Consider the following 22,959-nt stretch of genomic DNA (forward strand, 5'->3'; position numbering starts at 1 on the left):
CTTTGCCACTCTGCACAGCTACCAAGATCTGATGCCGTACTTTAGGCTTTTGCTATTAGGAGACGGGAGGTGAGTAGCTTCAGCTAATCATACTTTATAAATAATATTGCGAAGTTGCCTGGTTCAACTGTACAAACATGATGTATAGAAATCTTCAGCTTGTCCCACAAGTCATGCCATACCCCAACTGCCACCGATCTTTCACCCACCATCTCCAAGACAAAGATAGCTTCAGTGTCCGGTTGGACAGCGATAATCAATCATCTGCGGAGACTTTTATCAAAACCACCAATGAAAGCCTACTCCAACCCCGAATACAGTTCAATACCCAACGCATATGACGTATCCGCCACCATAGACCTTTTCGGATCTACATATACAGCGTACGTGGAATTCCGAGAATCAAATCCCGATCGTATGGCAAGGTTACTGTTGCAACAACTATCATCGACCATTTCTACCAATAACAAGACCACTCACGAAACCATGGCTCTAACCGACATTCCATTACCGTATAACTCTCCTCTCCTCACAGCAGATATCCTGAAACAAGGACTCTTGTCCTGAAACCAAGATAAAGAGCCCACCCGTATATATTCCACCCGCGGAACCCATGAAACCGCCATGAAACACCCCGCATCATACAAACAAGGTCGCTCCCCTGTCCCCATCAACTTACTGCCCTCTCTTTCAACAACCCCCTCATCAACAATCGGACTTAACACCATCTGCAAGAATAACCTACCCCATACAATCTCCAATCATCTTTCCTAAAATGTAGATTAGCCGCATCCCTCCTCCGCATCCCATGTTCAAATTCCCCCTCACCTATCATTTGTCCATCCCCACTGTCCAGTTTCAGGTATCAAGATACTTCATGTTTGATCTTCATAAATCACACAGAGCTCTGTAGTAAAAGATACGCATCTCCGGCTCTATTAATACAGTATCAGAACCCTATATTCGTGGGTAAGTACTCCATAGTATTCAGCCATAACGTGTGATATAAGGTAGGAAAGTGACCACTGTCGAGAGATGTTTGATCGAGGACTATGAGACTTCCTAACAGCCTGTTGTTACAGGTCAGATTTGGTGATGCGGTTGGTATAGTGCGTGTAGATAGACAATAGTCTTGACCATTCAATCTCGGTTGAGGCCTCATATTAGTGTTCCAGCAGTACTTCTTTTCTCTGGTTAGGGATCGGCATGCTTTACCTGTCAATTCTTCTTCTATACCTACCCTCTAGTATGATCCATCATTTCCTATCTAATTCCCCACTCTCTTCGTGGCCGTATACCCAAACACCCTGATTTTACCTATTTGTACAGCCTTCCCTTTCCGATCCTGGGTCTTGAAGATAATGTCTCATGCCTAATGGAGTGGATATAATAACAGTAAGGATCAGATTGAGGGCGATTCCAGCTGTGCTGTCAGTGAGGTATTCTTAATTAATGAGGCCTGATAATGACTTGACCAACGAGCCGGAAGGCAGCGACGAGTCTAGTAATAACGATTAGTAGGATGAGAAGTCTGTCATTGACGAGGGTGAGCTGCTCATAGGGTATTATAACGCTCGAGCAGAAAGTCTAGACATCTCTGAAGCAGATACAGATATCTATTATTTATCTCAGAAGTAGTGTCTTCTGCAGTGGGTCCTCAAGCAAGAGACTGCGGTGGGAGTAAATGAGGGATCCAGGTGAAGGGAGTGCAAGCTACTTATATACTAAGTATAAAGTTACAGATCTCTCCGCTCTGAATTGAGATAGACAACTGACCGCCATACCTTTGGGCTATAAGTGCTCGTCATTGTAGCCGAGCAGACAAGCTTGGAGAAAAAGAAAGAAAGAGAAGCTCAGGCGGCCCCCGAAGAATATATACACTAGTAGTAAGAATATTCTTGCACGGAGCGCATGACTTGAATGAATCTGTATCTCAATATATAGAATGATCATACCTTTGTATGTGAGGAATGTACATGCCAGACAGGCACTTAGTTTGGAAACATAGCTTGTCTATCTCATCGCAGCCCACACATATCTAGATAATACAATTCTTGTTGCATTTTATGCGTTGTTTCCGTCTCAGATGCGAGTCATAATACTAATGATTTGGAATTTGGTGGATGGGGATTGCCGAATAGCTAATGAACGGAAGCTGCGGTTCACTTCTTGATGATATATCTGCTTCCATATAGGGTTTAACTAGACAATGTTTCACCCCGAAGATGGACACCGACTGTTTTTCACATCATAGACAAGACTGATATATTTATCCCATATTAGCAGGCCAATGATCAATGAATAAGATGAAACACAATTCTGTTGTATAATACACTGGCTTAGATTCACGTTGTTTATGTGGCCAAGGTTAAGATCTCGCCTTCCCAAATGCCATTTCCTAAAATGACAAGTAAGCCTTCTTTGACTTCCCTCCAGAATGTAACGGAAGTTGAAGGGAGGATTCGGGAAGCGCTACGCCTCATAGGGCGAAGGTAGCCTCTACGTCCCCTTCGTGTTCACTGATGTCTTCTGATAACTATGTGGTAGAGAAGAATTGTCTCTGGGACAATTTTCGCGTGGGGTGTCTTAATATGTTAGTTATTGAAGATCCTGAAATTATACTATGACCAGTCAATACCAAAGGACACATACTACGGAGTAAGGCCATAAGAGACATGCAATCCACAAGAAGTAATACACTAGCCTAAAGACGCACAATCTAATTTGGAATCATGCAACATTCCAAATTCTTGTGGGGGTCATTTGTGTGGCAAATCCTGCACGGTATGCTAGGATGGTCAATAGCTGCTTATAAGAGCTGATGTCCTCTGAGTTCGGGCAGTAAGGGGAATTCGTCGAATTCTCTTTTGATAGTTGATGTGGTTTTCTTCATAGTGTTACTTGTCACTAGTCATTGCTATCAAGTGCTAAGTAACTAGAAGGGGGAGGGGGATGATTAGCATGTCAGGCGAGCTCCTACTCTTGGGGATCAACGATTTTGGTTGATTCGAGTTGTACTGCTCCGCTCCTGTCATTATTGTCTTCATGGAATTTCGCTGTATTACCCGCCGGCTTTTTTTGATCTACAGTTTTTGTTGAGGTTTTATGCCGAGATTGCAGTATAGGCTCTTTGCATGCATCAGATGATCGAGGCCAAGAAATCGAGCCTGCGATGGACTCTCGGAAGACGTCCCCGCATATCCGTTTTTCCCTGATCCCTGCAGCAGACATATATCTGCACCATGAAGTGACATTAAAGTCTATGCACTGCCCTGCTTCAATACTTTCTTCATCGAAGTGGACCTAGTGGCAGTTAGTCTGAAGATTGAGCAGTCTATCTGCGTCTTGACGATTGTTGCTAGTCCTGTGTACAATGTGTAGGCAGCCAGCATGACATCTTGAGCGTTCACTTGGTTCAATTCGGGACCTATTATTATCGTATACGCGAACACACTCTCTGAACGTGGGTGCTTTCCTATCTGGAAGCGGACACGGCAGATTTTCAACCTCCGCCGATGCATCTTGGCAAAGATTTCCGTGGAAGAACCGGAATAGATCTGCAGAAGATGCCTGGTTTAAGTCACAAATTTCTGGGCATGATATGACTTCCGCGATACCATTGAACGGTGCGTCTGCAGCCAACTGAGCAGCTGCTGGTGTGTATACCTCATGCCCCAGGTTTGTCAATCCGTGGACGGCATCCCACCATAACATGTCTAGCGTGACCAGAAGTTATATGATCTCTTCTTGGCCTTCATTTTGCGCATAGGAGTATGAATCTCATTTGTTGAGTTCTTTCTTGGGAACGGCAATTGAGCCGGAGAACGTGGGGAAGGATGTTTGGAGAAACGGATGTCATGCCTTCTACACGGATAAATCTCATTGTGGCATCGAATCAGACGCAGTAATGAAAAGAATAAGGCAATTCATGAGCTGTGTGTGGGGACGAGTATTCATAACCCCTAGAGATGAAGGAAGATATAAAGTCAGCCTTGATCCTGTCGCCGAAAGAACAGTCCAAACCAGAGCAGCGCCTCAAACACCAAAACTGGAAAATTCTCATTATTCTTTGGTTACATCAAGATGAAGGAAATAAATACCGTCAGCTGTCTGGCAACTCTTCTCTCCCTTACTGCCAGAATAGCTGCTCACGGCCATGTCAGCAATATTGTCATCAATGGTGTCTCCTACCGTGGCTGGGACATCAACTCGGATCCCTACAATTCAGATCCTCCGGTGGTAGTCGCATGGCAGACACCGAACACTGCGAACGGATTCATTACGCCGGACGAATATGGCACGGATGATATCATCTGCCACCTGGATGCCACTAATGCCGAGGGGCATGCAGTCATTGCCGCAGGGGACAAGATCAGTCTTCAATGGACCACCTGGCCTGACAGCCACCACGGACCAGTCATCAGCTATCTTGCAAACTGCGGTTCGAGCTGCGAGACGGTAGACAAGACAACGCTCGAATTCTTCAAGATTGACGGTGTTGGCCTTGTTGATGACTCGAGTGTGCCTGGCACTTGGGGAGATGATCAATTGATCGCAGACAACAATACATGGCTGGTCGAGATTCCTCCGGATATTGCACCCGGATATTATGTTCTTCGCCACGAACTGATTGCCTTGCATGGGGCCAGCAGCGAGAATGGGGCACAGAACTATCCTCAGTGTTTCAACCTCCAGGTGACCGGGTCAGGTACTGCCGAGCCTTCCGGCGTACTCGGTACGGAGTTGTATAGTCCGAGAGACCCCGGAATCCTCATCGATATTTACCAGTCACTGTCCACTTACGAGGTACCTGGACCGACATTGATTCCAGAGGCAGTGTCAGTTGTGCAATCGAGCTCGACCATCACAGCATCCGGGACACCCGTGACGGGGACCGCTGCGTCCGCTACATCGTGAACCGGCTTGATTGAGAAACTGTGGCTGCGGTCGGCATGATATGGACTCACCCTCCGATTGGTCTGTAGCAATGTAGGGGGGAAATGGATCATTGAGTCAATTCGAAATCTGCTCGTTTAGCGGCGTAATTGCTGCTTACACCTTCGCTTCTTGCTTTTCTGGAAGTTTCCTGCCTGTGCATCCACTTCTTCGTGTGGATTAGTCGAATATTAAATTATAACAATCGCTTCGGTTCGTAACAAGAAGAGTACTATTTTCATCTCCATCTATATCATCTAGTAGAACGAGAAGAATATGGGCATCGGCACTAATTCGATGCAGGCTCTGATAGCTCAAGAATGTGGCGTACAACCCACATGTTTGGCCCAACCGCAAGGGGCGGCAGAGAGGAAGGATCCCTCAGCAGTGCGTAAGCAAGGTGCGATGTCAGGCTCCGCACTCCTCAGACACACCAGTTGGAGCTATTCATCAGCATCCATCATGGGGAAGCACTAATCAAAAGGCGGTCTAATCGCCGCCACGGGGGGTGTGTCTCCGCTGTGTTTGAGGTCACCTGGCTGACCGGACGGCTCGAAGAGGGAAAGCCAGTTGGTGTTCAGGTATCCGTGGCCTTCCACGTTTTCCACTGGGGAAATTTTCTCACCAGACGGCGAATTTCCGCATTCTTGTTTCTGAGTCATTCCGACAACCAAGCTTTGTGGGGATCGGAGATACGAGAGTTGCTACTGTAATCGTATCCAAGAAAGATGCATAGTAACAATGTTCCTGTTTCCAATTTCCACCAACATCGATGTACCTAACCTCTCTTGCTGTGATATAACCCTACCGCCTGGAGTAAACCCGTGGACCAACAGTGAAAAGACTGGGGTTGACGCCATCTCCACGGATGCGGGCGAGCTGACCCTGGATTACCCCGGAACACCTCCGCTTAATTAAGAACTAATCCTAGTCGATCGTAAAAGCCGAGTGTCCGGGGGAAGCTAACCCCATGCATTCAAAGCCCCATCCCCACCCCCAGTTACATCCGAGCTGATGGCTTAAGCGAGCGCCCGTAGCCTTTCTTTGCCACCCAACGGTTCTGACAGGAGCACAGGAGGCAACTCATTATTATTTGCTGGTGATTATGCTCTTATTTCTGCGCGTGGCGTTTTTTGTTTGTGGGGAGCATAAGATCCCCACGTTTCTCTCCACAGCAGCAGCCTTCTCCTATCTTCCCCCAATCGTGACTACCCCAGAGATGATACGTACATCCCTCCACTCTTCCATCATGGATCAGCCTAGAATCACCCTTGGTAGTTGATTAGCGCTGTACTTCGATGTGGTCCTAGCTCTGGGAATTGCGAGGGAGGCCAGACGAGCAATGCCTGACCCATATAAACCTTTGCCTCTCTTATCTGGGTTTCTCTTTTTTTTTCTTGTCAGGTCGCTAGGTCACTTCTTCTTCCTCACCCCTTTTTGGCTCCCAGACGCCAGAAAAACTTCCTCTTTGACTGGCCGTCTTGCCTCACTCTCCCTTTCACCAACTCATTCTATCAGACTTCTATCTGTTGTGTGGCTTGCTGGCAGCCATCATGTCTCATATTGAAACGACCGAGGACGTTCGGTCGACTCCCTCGCCCAAGACCCATGAGGAGACCCACATCGAGAAGAACAGCAGCGAATACTTTGAAAAGATTGAAGAAGGACCTACTTCATATGCTGAGATTGCTGCGGCATCTCTTTCGCCCTCTCATCGAGAATACCTCCTTCAGCGTCATGGAACCTTGGACCTCGATCCTATCCCGAGTCCGTCGGGCGCAGACCCGTACAACTGGCCTACCTGGAAGGTATGAGCACGGTTTTCACAACTGCATTTTCAATTACTGACTGTATGTCATTGAATTTAGAAATTGATTAACCTCATCCTCGTCGCCTTCCATGCCTGCATGGGAACATTCACCGCCTCGATTATTCCAGCCTATGAAAGTATCGCGGAGGATCTTGGGGTTTCTATGCAAAGAGCCAGTTATCTTACTTCGCTTCAGATTGCGATTCTAGGAGGTGCACCTCTGTTCTGGAAGCCCTTGGCGAATCGCTTCGGACGCCGCCCCATCTTCCTTCTATCTACCATCTGCAGCTTGGTATGCAACATTGGTTGTGCGAAGAGTCCAACCTACGCTTCTATGGCCGCCTGTCGAGCCTTGACGGCCTTCTTCATCTCGCCGGCAGCGGCTATTGGAAGTGCTGTTGTTACCGAAACCTTCTTTAAGAAAGACAGAGGCCGTTATCTGGGTGTCTGGACATTGATGGTCACCTTGGGTGTTCCAGTTGGTCAGTTGCCCTACATTATTAACGTTGCGTCCCGCTGACTGTATTTTAGGTCCCTTGATCTACGGTTTCATCACATACCGCGTAGGATACCGTTGGATCTTCTGGGTGCTGGCCATCACCAACGGTGTTCAGTTCATCCTGTATATATTCTTTGGTCCTGAGACCCGCTACATCGGCGGTAGTACCGAGGGCATGTCCGACTTCAAGGCTCAATACCTATCCTTCCGCCGCATTGACCCAACACCACTCACACTCCGCGAATTCTTCCACCCATTGACGATGGCCGCACGTCCTAGCGTCATGATTCCCGCTTGCGCTTATGCTATGGTATTCTTGTTCGGCAGTGTCATGATCACGGTCGAGGTGCCCCAACTTCTACAAACCAAGTTCGGCCTTAATGCGGAGCAGCTGGGTCTTCAGTTCATTGGAGTTATTATCGGCACAGTCCTAGGCGAGCAGATTGGAGGTTCCATGTCCGACTTTTGGATGCGCCGACGTGAGCGCAAAATACAGCACAAGCCGGATCCCGAGTACCGCCTTTGGCTCAGCTATCCCGGAGTGATCCTGACTATTGTCGGTGCCATTGTATTCCTGGTCTGCACTGAACGGGCTGCTCCGAACCACTGGGTTGTGTCGCCAATCATCGGCACAGCCATTGCTGCCTTTGGCAACCAGCTTGTGACGACCGTTCTGGTCACTTATGCGGTGGACTGCTATCCGGAAGATTCCGGTAGTGTTGGCGTTTTCATCACGTTTGTTCGCCAGGTATGGGGGTTCATTGGTCCGTTCTGGTAGGTCACCCATCGTCTTAAACTAGAGTGAGAGCATAGACTAATATGGCATATAGGTTCCCCGACATGTTCGACAACGTTGGTGTTGCGGCCAGCTCAGGTGTCTCAAGTGCGTTGATGTTTGCTGTCAGCTTCTTGCCAGTCATTGCCGTCCATATGTTTGGAAGGAAGTGGCACAAACATAACTAGCTAAATGTATTTTACGACGGATGTATTTCTTATGACTTGACCTGAATTCATTTTATCACCATTTTTACAACTCAGCAGTATGATAGTAGTAGTTTATTGTTCTGTACAGCTTCAGTTAAGATAGAAAAAATCGACACGTTAAATATATACAAAGAATTCTACTGCATATAGACTTATCACTATATGTATAATCATAAACACACTCTCTATAGTATCCAGAATCAGAACCTCTCGACCCCAAATACCAGTCCAAGCCTTAACTCACAAACGTCAAAACAGATACTACCATATACGCAAACATGAATAACCACCACCACGCACCCTACCTATCCATACACCCACCTTCCAGACTACGAATACAATAAACCATAACACAACCCAAGACAATATATTAAGCCAAGGAACTAAAACAAAGAACCCAAGTATAACTTACCTACCGCACAACCAACCCCACAACCAAAACAATAAACACCATCAACCAATCACCATCCTCCAGCCAGGAGACAGAATCATCTCAAACCAGTCTAGATCTCCACATACCAGAATACTATTAGTATATTACCTCCCTCATCCCTCCTCCCCTCCACCCACAAACCCACACCACCGTGGCGTGCCCTCACAACTTACGCCAGAGAGTCAATAGTTGACGCCACGCGAGGAAACGTGGCGCTGTGGGGAGCCAGTTGAATTATGTGTTTGTTTCCCACAGGAGGGGCGTGTTAGTATCTCGGTCTTGCTGATGGGGTCTTGTGGGGGTTGAGGGATAGAGGGTCTTCGTGCTGTTGAGCGGTGGGATGGTAGTGGGGGGGTATGTGGTGTATGTGTGTCTTGTTCGTGTCTCCACTGGGTGTCGGTGTGGTGGCTGTTGGAGATTGCTGTGGATTGTTGGGTAGGTGTGATGTTTTGTGGAGGGGATCGTGGATTTGTGATGGATGTGCTGTGGACCTATACATGCTTTGGGGTGAGCTGCTTGTCGGGAAATGAGGAGTGGGTTCACTGAGTTGGTTACTGAGTAGAAGATAGGGTACGTTATCGCTATAGATTACTAAATTACCCTAGGTGCATGGTTGTATTTATGATAGTACTCAAAGTGATGGTGATGGTATATCTATTGCAATATCACCCAATCCATCTACCATAACTGGTATGAGGGTGTCAATGATTCTATCCCATTCCACACCTCATATCCCACACTCAGTTGGGACACCATGTCAGGCCAAGCACATCCAACAGCACCGATTTGTAAGGCTGAATGCCAACAGTACTAGTTGCGTCAACTCCACGCATCTGCCAGCCCAACAGCGTAACAGAACCGAGGATCATCCCCAGACCACATCAGCAATGATCATCCTCCGCACTCTCCACACCCCACGAATCTCTCCACACTCGTATCTAGGAGTCACCGAGGTCATATTCTCAATCCCCGTGAGTTTTTGAATTCAGGCCAAGAAGTCACCGTGAAACAACTCAACAATGACCTACCTCAAACCTCCCGCAACGACCGTTGTAACCCTGAAACAAACTCCCCCGCATTTCTTCCCCATGTTGATCCTCCGGTTCACAAAAGCATATTGTTAAAAGTTACTCCGGCCCAGGGTTCCCGTCTTTGTTCCTTAAAATAATACGAGCAGGGATAAATTATCTCAAACTTACTTTCATCCATCATAGCTACCAAGTTGAAAGTCACTACTATGATGTCTATATTGCATGTGCAAGGATCCTTATCTCCGAGAGTGGAGTCGGGGATAACGCGGACGAACCCGACCAGAACGGTTAAGCGCGAAAAGCTACTCCCCAGCAGGCAGCAGAGATGCAACCCACGCAAGAGCTATGACGATCATGGTGTGTTAGGAGAGCAGAGTTGAAGCTTATAGAACAGCTGGAAGATGTTTCTCCTTGATCTTCTCCAGACGATACTCCTCTTCAAGGTTCCATTGCTGAGCCAATTTGCGCCACCCAGTCGGGCCCCCACCTCTGGCGGCGCTTTCGAATGCTCGGCCGACGCTATCCAGTCATTGCTGCCGGAGGGGTCGAAGGTCCTTTATGCTTCCCATTATGATGCCAATGATAGCTTCACCCCTCCGCTTGAGCACAATTCTGGCGCCTTTAGGATCTCGTCGTATGTGCTGCCCAGGAGCGCTTGTGTCTTTCAGGCGAATTTGACCCTACCCGGGGAGACGGAGCATAGTGTGGGGGTGGTGTTGCCGGATGATTGGAATGGGAGGTTCTTGTATGTATTTGTTGGATTGTTTGGTAGGTGCATTATATGCTAAGGTGTGTACAGGACTGCGGGAAATGGGGGTTTCTCGGGAAGTGTTAGTTGGGGATCTATTGTATGTTCAATACCCATCATCTATGCAGATTGGAACATGGAGTCGCTCACATAACGATGTCATGGATAGATTGACGCCTCTTGGTATGGATTCGCGGCTGTATCCACAAATACAGGCCACGAGAGCTCCGGTGCCGAGTGGGCTTACCATAACCAAGAAGCTCTCGCCAACTGGGGCTACAGGGCCATGCACGATGCAGTTGTCAATGGCAAGTCTGTGACGGAGCAGTACTATGGAAAGAAGATTGCCTACAGTTACTACCGCGGCTGCTCCGCGGGTGGAAAGCAGGGTCTCAAGGAAGTGGAGATGTTCCCTGATGATTTCGACGGAGTGATTGCTGGAGCTCCCGCCTGGTGGACGACTCATCTGCAACTGTGGAACATGATTGTTGGTATTTGGAACTCACCAGAAGAGTCATTGCATCATCTGTCGAACGAACATATTGATCTTTTGGCCCACGAGGTCATTCGCCAATGTGATCCCCAGGACGGGGTGGAGGACAATATCGTCATGAATCCGGATGCATGTATCTTCCATCCGGAAGCTCTTCTGTGTGCGGATGACGCTGAAGATCCCTCCGCTTGCCTGAACACAGAGCAGATCAAGACGGTCTACAAGCTCCACAACGACTGGGTGGAAGCAAACCACACATTCGTTTTCCCACATCTCACTTTGAGCAGCGAGTGGAAGTGGAGCGGCTTGGTTTCTTCTCCATCGAGACTGGGTACTGACTACGTCAAATGGATGCTCCAGCTGGGCGATGATTGGAGATGGGAGGATTGGGACCCCGAACTGATCGAGTTATCAGATGGGCTGAACCCTGGAAACGCCACGACCGATGACTACGACCTCTCCCCTTTCTATAACAAGGGAGGCAAGCTTCTCCACTATCATGGCTGGTCAGACTGGTCTATCGCTGCGGGATCGAGCATCTATTTCTATGACCAGGTCGTCAATGCTTTACGGCCGAAGGGGATAAACCCGGATGATTTCTATCGCTTCTATCTGATTCCCGGAATGGGGTGAGTCTATCGTTGTACTTCGAGCCATACTGCCAGTTACTGACGTTCCCAGTCACTGCGGAGGCACATCTGATTTGATGAACGCTCCTTGGGTCATTGCAGGAGATGGCCAGTCTTCAAGCCTTGGGAGGGATGGAAATGTCCACAGCGTACCTGGACACGAGGACGCAAAACACGATGTAGTCCTTGCCATGATGAACTGGGTGGAAAATGGAACCAGTCCAGATGAGTTGATTGCGACAAAGTTCGTGAATGACAAGGATCCGGAAGAGGGTGTATATCGTCAGCGCCCATTGTGTGTGTATCCTGCCGAGGCTCAATACAAAGGCTCGGGGGATATTAACGCTGCGGAAAATTGGGAGTGCAGAGAGCTATAATGGCACTGATACTGGGGACAACTTAGTGTAGATGATGTTTTCGCTCAACGGAAGACATGTATGTATATAAACGCCAAATAAATTGTTGAAATGATCCGACCTTAAATTTGAGAAGCTTTTTAGAAAATGGGCCAGCTCGTTGGTGGAGAAACTGATCAACAGCGGCCCCTCCGTTTATCGGTTATCGGACTTTCTGTTATACTGCGAGCCCCTCCGCCCGCCAGAGTCTCCGCACTCACCAACTCACTTTCTTCATCTTTCTTTCACCTTCCCATAGACACTTTTTTCTTTGCTAGACAAGTGCGCCATCAGTATACACCACAATGTCCAACACCGTTGCAGCTGCCGAGGAAGAAGGCGTGTACACGCCTTACGACCAATTCTTCCTCTTCGGCGACTCCATTACCGAGTATTCCAATGCCCAGGACATGGGATTCGGATTTTCCCCAGCGTTGCAGAATGGTAGACAATCAATGCCCAATACTCTCTTTAAGCAGGCATATACTGATACCTTGTAGCCTACGCCCGCCGCCTGGACGTGGTGAACCGTGGATTAGCGTGCGTTCCCCGATAATAAGATGAAGCAACAAACAAATAACAACCACCACTGACTCTTCCACAGAGGATACAACACCCTCCATGCTCTCAAAGCCTTCCCCAAGTGCTTCCCTTCACCAGAGCGCGCCAACGTCCGACTCATGGTACTAATCGCCTAGCATACGCCCTCCCCATAATCCTCATAACTAACAAACATCACCAGACCATCTGGCTCGGCGCCAACGACGCCAGTCTTCCCGGTTTCGAGCAGCACGTCCCCATTGAGACTTACAAGCAAAACCTCAGAGACATCATCCAGCACCCCCTCACAAAGGCCCAGAACCCCCGCATCATGATCATCACTCCTCCCCCCATCAACGAGTACCAATTGGCCGGGTTCGACGCTATGAAGGGGAACCCCCATCCGACTCGGACCAACGCGCACACCAGGACGTACGGTCAGGCTGCGCGCGAAGTTGCTGCAGAGTTTGGTCTACCCGTTGCGGATGTCTGGAGCGCGTTCATGTCGTCTGTTGGGTGGAAGGAGGGTCAGCCGCTGGTTGGGTCGAGGGATTTGCCTGAGAATGCCAAATTTGCTAGTCTGTTTACGGATGGCTTGCATTTGGCTGCGAATGGGTATCGCATTGTGTTTGAGGAGGTTATGAAGACTATTCAGGAGAGCTGGCCCGATCAGGTGCCGGAGAACCTTCCTTATGTGTTCCCTCCTTGGGCGTTGGCGCCGAAATAGGGGCTCGGCTTGGATCATTGGAGATGCTGGTGCTAGTGCTACTAGTAGGAGTACCGTCTCATCTGCTGTGTGGTATACTGCTTCGAATGGTGGTCAATATATAGAGAACTGATCATCTAGAATAAATACTAAGAGAACCGATGCACACGCGGGGAATATGATAGAACACTGTACCGTTTCAGCCAGCTGAGAACATCGTGAATGTGGATTTTCAAATCAGAAGCAAAGGACCGGTTGAGTCCACTTTCTTTGGCTCCATTGACAAAGAATGAATAGTAGCAAAATGAGGCTTTGGATGAAAGCGGTCTAGATCCAGTGCATGGCGGCCGCTGGTTGGCTGGCGGGCGTTGGATTGCGATCCCCTCATGAAATCCGGTCCGACGGCAACTTCCTGCCTTGCAACTTCTCTTCCCCCCATTCTGTCTTCGTCCTCTCCACTGTGCCTCTTTGCTATCTACTCGACCATTTACCCGCTCCACCCTCCTCGCGACCAAGAAAAGTGTTTCTGATTCTGCCTCTGCCTCTCTTTTAGCGACATTCTTTTCCTTCGACTCCTTCCTTCGCAAAGAACATCCCCAGAAATCCTCCGCCCATTCCTCGCCTCCCTCGATCCCCTTCACGAAAGCCGACCATCGCACGAACTCCGTCATATTGCCTCTAATACAGCTCTTCACACGAACATATTCATCTACGGCTCTTTATAATCAACTCTCTAAAACTTGGAACAACTCCGCTGTCGCCTGGCTCTATCCCGCATTCCCATAATCTTGGGCCAACTTCCGTCCGCATACACCATAAACGCTTCCCGCTTCCTTCCCGCCGCCGTCGTTTGTGTGGCACGATCCTTCGAGTCTTCTTACCACAGTACTTCCGCCATTAGATATTTTATATGTCTTTGATCGGATTCGTGGATACTCGTTCTTAGCAAACCGGGTGGACGGCCGTTTGGCCGTCACACAGCACGAGGGAGGAGGATTCGAGGACAAAGCGGGCTATCAGAATCAGCTGGACTAGGATAGCAGTTATTGCGGAGAAGTGAATAGTATCGATTGGTCAACGGATTTGGTCGGTCTAGACTGGTAGACACCTTTCAGCCTTCTCTATCGATTGACGTTCTCGTGTGTCGCCACCATCCAGCGTCTCGTGTTACTTCCGTCTGGATATGGATGCCCAGTATCCCTTTGCCTCCCGCGACGATATCTGGCGCGTTTTCGAAGAGCTGAAGGAGCTCCACGCCACACAGTTCGAACAGGCGGAGCGTATCGCGAGACTGGAACGACGGAGGGACGAGGATGCAAAGCTGAGGAGTGTTTGGGGTCCTTTGTCGCCGTTTCCTAGCTCCGTTGGGGGCACAATCCCCACAGGTGTGTGATAGTTTCTTCTTCTGGATCTTCGCAAGCATGTGGTTTGAGCATGGCTGATGCGCTGTCTTCTGTAGAGCCGGTCTTCCATACCCCCGCGGACGCTTTCAAGGGCTTCGACCAGGGACACCATCACGGGGCCGTCTCTACAATGGGTCTTGACAACGAAGAGGAGCCGCGACGAGGCACTTCCAGGGCAAACAGTGTGAGGTTCGATGAAAGTGCCATCCATGGGTACTACGGGCAGGCCAATCGATCTAGCAGTGAGCTGCCACTCCGCACCGGCAGCGGTCTCGGGAGCCATCCCCTGACGGAGCGGTCCTTGTCTCATCGGTCAGATGGGAGGCAAAGCTCTTCCGGACACTCTCACCACTCGGCTCGCACCAACAGTTTGGGCCTTGAAACAACTAGCAGGATGATGAGCTCTGTCGGTGGCTCGCCGCTCATTCCTCCGCCTGGACTGTTCCTCCTGGGCCCTGTGCCATGCATCATTCGGTGCTGGCTGACTACAACCTTCTCCAATGACTCTCTCTTGTATGCTGCTGTCTGCTCGGGCTCGTATACTTCGTCACTAGGATACCCGATGGTTCAGACGCTTGGGTTGGCAGATCAAGTTGTGTACGAGGGGGAGATGCAATACATCAAGCTCCCAATCTACCTTCCTGAGGCTAGTGTGCACCAAGCCTCTTCGCGGTCCAGCAGTCCCGTACCTCAAGTGCCTACTTTGACCGTTCGGTTTCTAGTTCGCGAGGTTGAGCCCGGCGACACTGCGATCCAGATTGTCTTGGGAAGCGATGTCCTCCGGTCCCACAACGCTGATGTGCTCTTTTCACAAGACAAGATCATCATGGTCGATGATGAGAGGAACAAGGTATCCATTCCCTTGGTGCGCCCCGAAGATGATTCGGTCTTCAAGTCCTTGTCTACGATGTCCGATGCCACCCGCATCGGGCGGAAGGCTCGTTCTGTCCACGAGGACATCCAAGCGGATACAAACGGCCATGCAACGTTTGGCGTGATTGGACGTCCTCCCAGCCTCTCTCGCCGGGGTACCTCCACGTCTGCCTCCGCAAGAGAGTCTCTTGAGGGCTCCGAGGAGAGTCGAAAGGCTCGCCCGGAGACCCAAGAGCTGCCAACAGACACTGATACCCAAAAGGAGCCAAAGTCCGCCACCGAAGTTGACGCTCAGGCGAGTGGCCCAGCACGGGTGGAGGCAGCCGGAGTCTGGGGCTCGTGGAAACGCGAATCCAAGCCAGACCCGAACCCTTCTGCTACGGGCAAGGCCACCCGTGGCCGTACGATGAAAGTACTGCGGCCCACGAAATCTTCTACACGGGTGCCTACAGCCACGACCGTTCCTAGTAGTTCTGGTACCGACTATGCGGCGACCTCAGGGCCATCCCAGCCCGCGTCGACCCGAGCGTCGCCGGACGGGACACGCACGAGCAAGCAGTGGCCCAGCAATCCAGTTGGCGGGGCGTCTGCATTTGGCTGGCTCAACACCACGCAGCCACCGGGTCGGACAGCAATGACCCCTAAATGAAACAAATTAGGGAGTTACTTGTATATCTCTTTCCATGACTTGAGACAGTCAGTCTAATTGACGTACCGCATACTGTATACCTCCCTCGTAGCATACACACACACTATATAATAAATAAACCCACTACTTAAATCTTAGCCAACCCCTCCACCGCCCCCCTCGTCTCCTCCTTCATCTCCCTAACCAACCCACTCACCCCCCTAAACCCCTCATGTCCCGCATCCCCCAACATCTCAAACAACAAACTCTCACTCGTCGTCACTATCGCCCCCGCATCCCTCATCCTCGCCACCGCAACCCCCCTCTCCTCCTTATTCACACTACTCACCCCATCCAAGCACACATACACCCGATGTCCTCTCCGCAGCAGATCCATCGTCGTCTGCAACACACAGATATGCGTCTCAATCCCTACGATGATCACATCCAATGCCTTTTCGCCTTTCTCAGGCGAGGGCAGGAGACTTTCCATCTCGGGGGTTATCATTGAAAAGAGAGTTTTGTCCAAGTCGGCGCGCACGAGTGGGTTCGAGGTTAGGTGGGACGTGAGTTCGGGCACTGTAGCGCCGAGTTTGTCCCGCGATTGCGTCGTGATGTAGATGGGTATGTTGAGGGGTGTGCTGGCGCGGAGGAGTTTGGTTGTGGTGCTTATACTATGGGTTGGTTAGGTGGTGGTGGTGGTTTAGGGAGGGGGTAAGAAGTACACTTTGGGGAATTCGTAGATCGCGTGCCGGAATTTCTCTTGGAGGTCGCAGATACTGGGTTTTGGTTTTTGGTTAGGGGGGTTGGAATGGGGAAAGGTGGTGGAAGGGCGTACAAGAGGGCTGGGTTGTCTGGTAGGTGGATTGGTTAGTTGGATTTGCTTGGGGGTAGGGTGGTGGGCTTACTGATGCGGGTTACGCGGGATAGGGAGGCCATTTTTGATTGCTTTGTTTTGAGTGTGCGTTCAATGGGTTGGGAATTGTTGGTTGAGGGGAGATGTAGTTAGTTGTGATGAGATGAGATGAGATAGATAGGAGAAGCGGGGAAGACAAGGAGAATTGGAGGTCAGGTGCGGGGAAGTTGGTGCCTAGGTTATCAGGCAGGTATTTTATACAGCTTATTATCAGGGAGTAAGTGGTGGCAACTGCTTTTGATTATCCAAGTCTATAATAATAAATCAGTTCTAAATTCTTTTATCCAAATCGTTCCCAATTACAGCTGTATCTCTTCCACCTTTGCACGTCCGGCGAACCAGCTGTGGTCGCCTTTTAGAGCTGCTTGGCGGATGGCATACAGCTCGTCCAGGAACGCCGGTACGAAGCTGCCCGGTCCCTTTACGGTGTCCTTGGATGCCGCGTTCTCGGCGGCAATCTCGTACATCAGGATCCCTGAAAGCACGGCGAGGAATTTGTCCTTGGGGTAAGTGGTCAAGAAGGCACCCGAGACGGTGCCTACGGCACAGCCGGTCTGGGTTTCTTTGTTAGCATGCTGTCTGTAATTGGTTGGTGGTGGAGACTTACGCCTGTCACTTGGCCGAGAAGCTCATGGCCATTAGAGACCGCGACGACGCGCTCTCCGTCGCTGAGATAGTCGGTGGCGCCGGTGAGGAGGACAATGTTGTCTACTGGGGTTAGCTATGTTTTTGTCATTTCGTGTAGTAAACGTACGTTCTCTCCTGGCGAGATCACGCGCCAGTTGGGCCTTTTTGTGGCTGTCGAGGTTGCTGGGTCCGCTGTCGACACCACGCTGCGTTACGCCGCTGCTGCCATACACCTGACGGATCTCGCCTTCGTTGCCCTTGATGAGGTCAAAGTACCCGCCGGCCATGAGCTGGGTAACGGCTCCACGGCGGATGCTGGTGGCTGCGGCGCCAACGGGGTCGTACACTACGGGGTTGCCGCGCACGTTGTATGCTTTCAGGGCTTTCAGGTAGTTGGGGATGCTCTCGCTTGTGAGAGTGCCCATGTTGATGACCAGGGCACCGTCGAACTGGCAGAGATCGACGGCTTCATCTCCGTACGGTGACATGATTGGCGACGCGCCCCTAGATATCGTTGGCAAAGGTCATTGGTTGCATGGGAGCTGCAGGGAAGAAATACATGGATAGCGCGATATTGGCGACAAAGTTGGCCACAACATAGTTGATCATGTTGTGTACCAGGGGGTGGCCCTTGACGACTTCCTGGACCACCTGAGGCACCTGTTCGAGCAGTGCGGAGGTCTCACGGGCAGGGGTGACAGCCTCGCTCCGGACGAAAGGGGGAGGGCTGGAGACGAGCTTCACGAAATCAGCAGCCGCGGCCTTCGGGTCATCTGCAGCCATGATGGCGCTGACGATCGCAACGCCATCCAGGGCCTTATGGGGAGCGCGGGACTGGTAGAGAACGCGCTGGACATTGGAAGCGTTGATTCCACCAATGGAGACAGTTCCAACATTGCGGCCCGACTCCGAGATGGCTTCAAGAATGGCCTGGGTTCCGGCTGTACCAATGATGGACTTGGTGTTGGTTTTCCTGCTCTCGTCAGTTATGCACACTTCTTCAAGACTATCTGGGGTCGTACGTCGGAGTAGCGAACATGGTGCCGATTCCGAGGTAGTCGGCACCTGCAGCAACAGCCTTCTGCGCCTCCTCGATAGAGGAGGCACTGATGCCGATGATGGCATTCTCGGGGAGAAGCTTCTTGGCTACCTCGATAGCTACGAGCAGTCAGAATACGGCGAGTAGACAGATTAAGTCCAGACATACCCATGTCATCTTGGCCCAAGTGGACACCCTCTACACCAGCAGCAAGAGCGACATCCACACGGTCGTTGATGAGCAGAGGAACATTGTACTTCTTGGTGATTTGGTGCAGTTTCTTGGCGGTCTCTACTTGGACGCCCGTGTCACTTTTCTTGTCTCTATATTGGACAATCGTCACACCTACAACCAATCGTCAGTGGTGAAAAAGATTCCGGAACAATGAACAACTCACCTCCTTTGACAGCTTCCTCGACGACAGCACACAGGTCACGACCCTTGAGGATAGCCGGGGTTGAGTCGGTGACCAGGTATACCGAGAGATCCAGAGTCATTTTGTGGGAACTGGTTGGGCTCTGGTTAGATTCATGTGACGCACACAGTATGCTGAGAACTGCCAGCTTTGTGGGATCTAGTGGACGAGACAATAGTACTTACCGGCTATATTCAATTTACTGATAGTATGAGTCCCACGATGGTCACAACAGTATATTGGAGGCCCACGAGTCACAGGCAAGCGAGACTTGGATGGTGTTGGGAAGAGTGGGGTTTCACGGCCGAAGTTAGTCATGGCTAACCTTCGACATCATCTGCTCCCAGTTCTCTCGCTTCTGTCTACACTATGAGGGTGAGGATAATTGTTACCTTCATGTCTTCTCACACAATGTTACCATACTTAAATTCTTTTATATTAATGCACGACCTAAAGGACGTTGGAGCTAGTCACTAGTGCTAACGCATTAAAATTTGCTGCTGAATGTCCATTCTCACGATTTAAATTGATGATATACTTCACGATCAATATGTCTGATCACGAACTTACTTAGAAGTATCCTTGAGCTAGCACCTCCTACAGATGCATCAGGGAATGCTAAGTGGCCAGCTGCATTATTAAGTACTTCACCCCATGGCTACTGTGAAAGTTACTGATGCAGCAGAGTTGGTGTTATGCTGAAACTCCTGGCTCCACTTCGGATGGCGACAGTGATCCGCCGATGGCCGGCGTCTGCTCGTGCTTCTCACCCTGGACCAATGATCGAATTGTGCAGGCTCACACGGTCGCACAGGACAGACCAAAATACCGACCTAGAGAACACTGACTACCCGAAAGTTACCCCAATAGTTGCCTAAGCCTATGTATCCGGTTTTAAATAGCAGACAGGCCAATGCAGGGGTACAATTTGGAACTCGGACAGGCAACGACAATCCCATTGTATCTCTACCAGAAAGCATAAGCATGGTGAAGTCATCAGATGTACTACTCTTAAAGGTAGTCTGGCAAGTCTCTACACTCTAAAGTCTAAACACACGGAAGAAACGCCGTGCACGCTACTAGTTAAGAGTCGGACCCGAAGCACTGGGCTTGCAATGACCAATGGGTTCCACTGGAGAAGGACAGCACTGTCTGTACGCCGTTAGCAGACACAAAGCCAAATGATGTGCGACCTGGTTCTTCTCAAGTGAACAAGCCGAGTGACACTGAACCCTCTCCCAAGAAAAGGAGAAGGTCCAGTTAGAGTAAACATTAATTGGGGAACTACGAGTGAAGCGAGCGAAGACAGGAAGACATAAAAAAAAAAGACCGAGACAATTAATATGGAGATAGTATTATTTCCGTCGAACAATATGAGACTCCTCTTAATGAAAGTGGCGCCTGAAGATGCCTCGGCTGACTCAGACGCGCGCATTTTTTCCTTCTTTTTTGCACTCGCCGTCTTTTCCGAATTTTACTGGTTGGGAGCCTTAGCAAATCGGCTCGGACTTTTCCCTTTTTTTGTTTGGGCTTTCACTTCCCTTTCTTTCCTTCTTTTCTCCCTCTCTTCTCTTCTTCTTCTTCTCTTCTTTCCCTCTTCCACCCACTTTCCAACTCATCCACCTTTCAGGTTTTTCTCATCACTACCTCATCAGCTTTGCAACGCTCTTGCGTATTAAAAGCTCTTTCCGCCAGGCTACCACTTTCGCCTGCTGGTTTCCCACACGTTTTGTTCACGCTCAAACCACTCTGGTTAGTTCCCTTCGCTTCCCCCCTCCGGCCCCTGCTGTCAGGCCCCCATCAGTATTACGAAGCTGACCGGATCGTCTTGCTTTCCTTTTCAACAGAAGAACCACCCGTTGGTTTCTCTCTCTTCCTGCCGGAGAAAGCCACTGAAAAAACAGAGTCGGTCGAGAACTTGTCTATGTATTCGTCCTGCGTCAGAGATCTCGATCACCACCTGCCGCTCAAGCTGCAATCGTTTCGCTTCACGTCGAAACCTTGTAGTATACATTCGAAGTCCTGTGGCTGAAAGCTAAGGGCTGCCGTATTCGCTGTGTCCATCATTCGACTCAACTGAAAAAAATTTCGATCTCAACAACCGCCATCATTCCACCAAAATTAGGAATATTCCACGCATGTCTTGTTTTGTCAAGATATTCCTGGTCCAGAATCCCTCCCGCTTCTTCTTCATATAACCATCTCGCTTAGTCTCTTGAAGATTTCACCAATCAACCAACCGTCATCATGGCCACTGTCAACATTCGTCGGGATGTCTCCGATCCCTTCTACCGTTACAAGATGGAGCGCCTCCAGTCCAAGATCGAGGGCAAGGGCAACGGTATCAAGACCGTTGTCGTCAACTTGAACTCGGTCGCTCAGTCGCTCAGTCGCCCTCCGTCTTACGTGATCAAGTACTTTGGCTTTGAGCTGGGTGCTCAGGCCAACGCCAAGCCCACCGATGATCGCTGGATCATTAACGGTGCCCATGATGCCCCCAAGCTTCAGGACTATCTGGACGGCTTTATCTCCAAGTTCGTGCTGTGCAAGAAATGCAAGAATCCGGAAACGGATGTCATCATCAAGGATGAAAAGATCTTTTTGGACTGCAAGGCCTGTGGACAGCGCTCCGAGGTCGACTCCCGTCTGAAACTGAGCACCTTTATCATCCGCAACGGCGCGCAAGGCAAGGGAGGGAAGAAGGACAAGGCCTCGAAGAAGGCCCGTCGTGATCGAAACAAGGATAAGAATGACACCGCGAATGGCGACAAGGATGGCAGCCCCGGAGATAGCAACAACTCCGAGAACGGTGATGAGGAGAACGATGTCGCCCTGGAAGCAGGCAGCGATGACGAACTCACTCGCCGTATCAAGGCCGGTGCCAAGGACATCGAGGCCGAGGAGATCGATGATGATGAATGGGCCGTTGACGTGTCGGAGGAGGCCGTCAAGGCTCGTGCTAAGGAGCTCCCCGATGATCTCAAGCGCTCTTTGGTTCTCGAGGATGGCGACGACGAGGGTGCCGATGGCCCCTCTGCCTACGATGAGCTTGGCAGCTGGATTCTCAACGCCGCATCTGAGAAGGGCGGTGTCACCGCTGTTAGCGACGTCGACATCTACATGAAGGCCAAGGAGTATGGCATTGAGAACAAGCACAAGACCCTTGCTGTTCTGGCCCAGACCATCTTCGATGAGAAGATCGCCAAGCAGGTTCCTGCCCGTGCTGCCCTGCTGAAGAAGATGATCACCTCCGAGCGCCACGAGAAGGCCTTCCTTGGTGGAACCGAGCGCTTCGTTGGCAAGGATCACCCTGAGCTGATCGGCCAGGTCCCCGCTGTCCTGCTCAAGTACTACGAGCACGACCTCGTCTCTGAGGAGACCCTCAAGGCCTGGGGTTCCAAGGCTAGCAAGAAGTACGTCGACATCTCGACCAGCAAGAAGGTCCGCAAGGCTGCCGAACCCTTCCTCGAATGGCTCGAGAACGCCGAGAGTGAGGAAGAGAGCGATGAGGACAGCGAGTAGATCAGTGGCTCGGCTTGCCGTGCCCTCTGTCTGCTCAGTGGACAATTTTCGGGACCTATTGATTTTGTCGCGTGATTGTTTCGTTTGTTCCAACTGATCTCCGCTCTTTTCGGATGTGATAGTTTCGCTCTGCCTATTGTTTGTTCCAGAAGTTGAAATAAGCTCAAAGAAAAAACATTGGTTTTAAGTAGCTGCTAATCAATCGCCCTGCATATTTATGCCTTAATCGTCATTTTTCCCAGTAGACCCTAGACTTTCCCCTTAGATTTGTTACTAGACTCAATAGCGCCTTCCACTTCTCCATCTCCGTGGCTTCGACTGAGTACCTTGAAG

At 50.2% G+C, this 22,959-nt stretch overlaps 8 protein-coding genes across 8 annotated transcripts; 6 read left to right on the forward strand and 2 right to left on the reverse strand.

Moving 5' to 3' along the window:
* The first annotated feature begins 3,899 nt into the window (after positions 1 to 3,899).
* BO85DRAFT_511440 (putative endo-1,4-beta-glucanase) lies at positions 3,900 to 5,138 on the forward strand. Its single transcript, XM_025664597.1, has one exon. The coding sequence runs from the start codon at positions 4,084 to 4,086 to the stop codon at positions 4,915 to 4,917; it is 834 nt and encodes a 277-aa protein (XP_025516897.1). The 5' UTR covers positions 3,900 to 4,083; the 3' UTR covers positions 4,918 to 5,138.
* Positions 5,139 to 6,093: 955 nt separating this feature from the next.
* On the forward strand, positions 6,094 to 8,364 carry BO85DRAFT_417980 (putative MFS transporter). The gene is made up of 4 exons (XM_025657790.1): positions 6,094 to 6,743; positions 6,804 to 7,227; positions 7,277 to 8,018; positions 8,075 to 8,364. The coding sequence occupies exons 1-4, from the start codon at positions 6,489 to 6,491 to the stop codon at positions 8,205 to 8,207; spliced, it is 1,554 nt and encodes a 517-aa protein (XP_025516898.1). The 5' UTR covers positions 6,094 to 6,488; the 3' UTR covers positions 8,208 to 8,364.
* Positions 8,365 to 10,024: 1,660 nt separating this feature from the next.
* BO85DRAFT_394341 (feruloyl esterase B precursor) lies at positions 10,025 to 12,034 on the forward strand. Its single transcript, XM_025656921.1, has 4 exons — positions 10,025 to 10,437; positions 10,492 to 10,540; positions 10,610 to 11,562; positions 11,615 to 12,034. Exons 1-4 carry the CDS (start codon positions 10,094 to 10,096, stop codon positions 11,937 to 11,939), a joined length of 1,671 nt encoding a protein of 556 aa, XP_025516899.1. The 5' UTR covers positions 10,025 to 10,093; the 3' UTR covers positions 11,940 to 12,034.
* Positions 12,035 to 12,175: 141 nt separating this feature from the next.
* On the forward strand, positions 12,176 to 13,395 carry BO85DRAFT_447969 (SGNH/GDSL hydrolase family protein). The gene is made up of 4 exons (XM_025659825.1): positions 12,176 to 12,401; positions 12,458 to 12,497; positions 12,562 to 12,640; positions 12,700 to 13,395. The coding sequence occupies exons 1-4, from the start codon at positions 12,263 to 12,265 to the stop codon at positions 13,222 to 13,224; spliced, it is 783 nt and encodes a 260-aa protein (XP_025516900.1). The 5' UTR covers positions 12,176 to 12,262; the 3' UTR covers positions 13,225 to 13,395.
* A 793-nt stretch (positions 13,396 to 14,188) lies between these two features.
* Positions 14,189 to 16,238, forward strand: BO85DRAFT_259362 (uncharacterized protein). Its single transcript, XM_025655012.1, has 2 exons — positions 14,189 to 14,588; positions 14,663 to 16,238. The coding sequence occupies exons 1-2, from the start codon at positions 14,387 to 14,389 to the stop codon at positions 16,126 to 16,128; spliced, it is 1,668 nt and encodes a 555-aa protein (XP_025516901.1). The 5' UTR covers positions 14,189 to 14,386; the 3' UTR covers positions 16,129 to 16,238.
* Positions 16,105 to 17,123, reverse strand: BO85DRAFT_447973 (putative isochorismatase family hydrolase). The gene is made up of 4 exons (XM_025659826.1): positions 17,016 to 17,123; positions 16,946 to 16,961; positions 16,833 to 16,886; positions 16,105 to 16,781 (listed from the first exon to the last, which is right to left on the reverse strand). Exons 1-4 carry the CDS (start codon positions 17,044 to 17,046, stop codon positions 16,256 to 16,258), a joined length of 627 nt encoding a protein of 208 aa, XP_025516902.1. The 5' UTR covers positions 17,047 to 17,123; the 3' UTR covers positions 16,105 to 16,255.
* Positions 17,124 to 17,247: 124 nt separating this feature from the next.
* On the reverse strand, positions 17,248 to 19,674 carry BO85DRAFT_394352 (bifunctional hydroxyethylthiazole kinase/thiamine-phosphate diphosphorylase). The gene is made up of 8 exons (XM_025656922.1): positions 19,290 to 19,674; positions 19,087 to 19,196; positions 18,858 to 19,034; positions 18,673 to 18,808; positions 18,210 to 18,623; positions 17,778 to 18,154; positions 17,631 to 17,731; positions 17,248 to 17,577 (listed from the first exon to the last, which is right to left on the reverse strand). The coding sequence occupies exons 2-8, from the start codon at positions 19,184 to 19,186 to the stop codon at positions 17,323 to 17,325; spliced, it is 1,560 nt and encodes a 519-aa protein (XP_025516903.1). The 5' UTR covers positions 19,187 to 19,196; positions 19,290 to 19,674; the 3' UTR covers positions 17,248 to 17,322.
* Positions 19,675 to 21,115: 1,441 nt separating this feature from the next.
* On the forward strand, positions 21,116 to 22,858 carry BO85DRAFT_259407 (translation initiation factor eIF5). Its single transcript, XM_025655015.1, has one exon. It carries the CDS (start codon positions 21,352 to 21,354, stop codon positions 22,624 to 22,626), a length of 1,275 nt encoding a protein of 424 aa, XP_025516904.1. The 5' UTR covers positions 21,116 to 21,351; the 3' UTR covers positions 22,627 to 22,858.
* The last annotated feature ends 101 nt before the right edge of the window (positions 22,859 to 22,959 follow it).

This window comes from Aspergillus piperis (assembly GCF_003184755.1).
Source record: "Aspergillus piperis CBS 112811 unplaced genomic scaffold BO85scaffold_6, whole genome shotgun sequence".
Lineage (NCBI taxonomy): Eukaryota > Fungi > Ascomycota > Eurotiomycetes > Eurotiales > Aspergillaceae > Aspergillus > Aspergillus piperis.

Coding starts and splice junctions, on each gene's coding strand:
- BO85DRAFT_447973 (XM_025659826.1), bottom strand. CDS start 17,046: ATGGCCTCCCTATCCCGCGTAACCCGCATCA. Junction 16,782..16,832: donor ATCTACGAATTCCCCAAAGT/GTACTTCTTACC, acceptor ACCAACCCATAG/TATAAGCACCACAACCAAAC.
- BO85DRAFT_394352 (XM_025656922.1), bottom strand. CDS start 19,186: ATGACTCTGGATCTCTCGGTATACCTGGTCACCGACTCAACCCCGGCT. Junction 19,035..19,086: donor CGAGGAAGCTGTCAAAGGAG/GTGAGTTGTTCA, acceptor GATTGGTTGTAG/GTGTGACGATTGTCCAATAT. Junction 18,155..18,209: donor GCCAATATCGCGCTATCCAT/GTATTTCTTCCC, acceptor AACGATATCTAG/GGGCGCGTCGCCAATCATGT.
- BO85DRAFT_417980 (XM_025657790.1), top strand. CDS start 6,489: ATGTCTCATATTGAAACGACCGAGGACGTTCGGTCGACTCCCTCGCCC. Junction 7,228..7,276: donor CACCTTGGGTGTTCCAGTTG/GTCAGTTGCCCT, acceptor ACTGTATTTTAG/GTCCCTTGATCTACGGTTTC. Junction 8,019..8,074: donor GGGTTCATTGGTCCGTTCTG/GTAGGTCACCCA, acceptor TATGGCATATAG/GTTCCCCGACATGTTCGACA.
- BO85DRAFT_259407 (XM_025655015.1), top strand. CDS start 21,352: ATGGCCACTGTCAACATTCGTCGGGATGTCTCCGATCCCTTCTACCGT.
- BO85DRAFT_394341 (XM_025656921.1), top strand. CDS start 10,094: ATGTTTCTCCTTGATCTTCTCCAGACGATACTCCTCTTCAAGGTTCCA. Junction 10,541..10,609: donor GTGTTAGTTGGGGATCTATT/GTATGTTCAATA, acceptor TGTCATGGATAG/ATTGACGCCTCTTGGTATGG. Junction 11,563..11,614: donor TATCTGATTCCCGGAATGGG/GTGAGTCTATCG, acceptor TGACGTTCCCAG/TCACTGCGGAGGCACATCTG.
- BO85DRAFT_447969 (XM_025659825.1), top strand. CDS start 12,263: ATGTCCAACACCGTTGCAGCTGCCGAGGAAGAAGGCGTGTACACGCCT. Junction 12,402..12,457: donor TTCCCCAGCGTTGCAGAATG/GTAGACAATCAA, acceptor GATACCTTGTAG/CCTACGCCCGCCGCCTGGAC. Junction 12,641..12,699: donor GCGCCAACGTCCGACTCATG/GTACTAATCGCC, acceptor AAACATCACCAG/ACCATCTGGCTCGGCGCCAA.
- BO85DRAFT_259362 (XM_025655012.1), top strand. CDS start 14,387: ATGGATGCCCAGTATCCCTTTGCCTCCCGCGACGATATCTGGCGCGTT. Junction 14,589..14,662: donor TGGGGGCACAATCCCCACAG/GTGTGTGATAGT, acceptor TGTCTTCTGTAG/AGCCGGTCTTCCATACCCCC.
- BO85DRAFT_511440 (XM_025664597.1), top strand. CDS start 4,084: ATGAAGGAAATAAATACCGTCAGCTGTCTGGCAACTCTTCTCTCCCTT.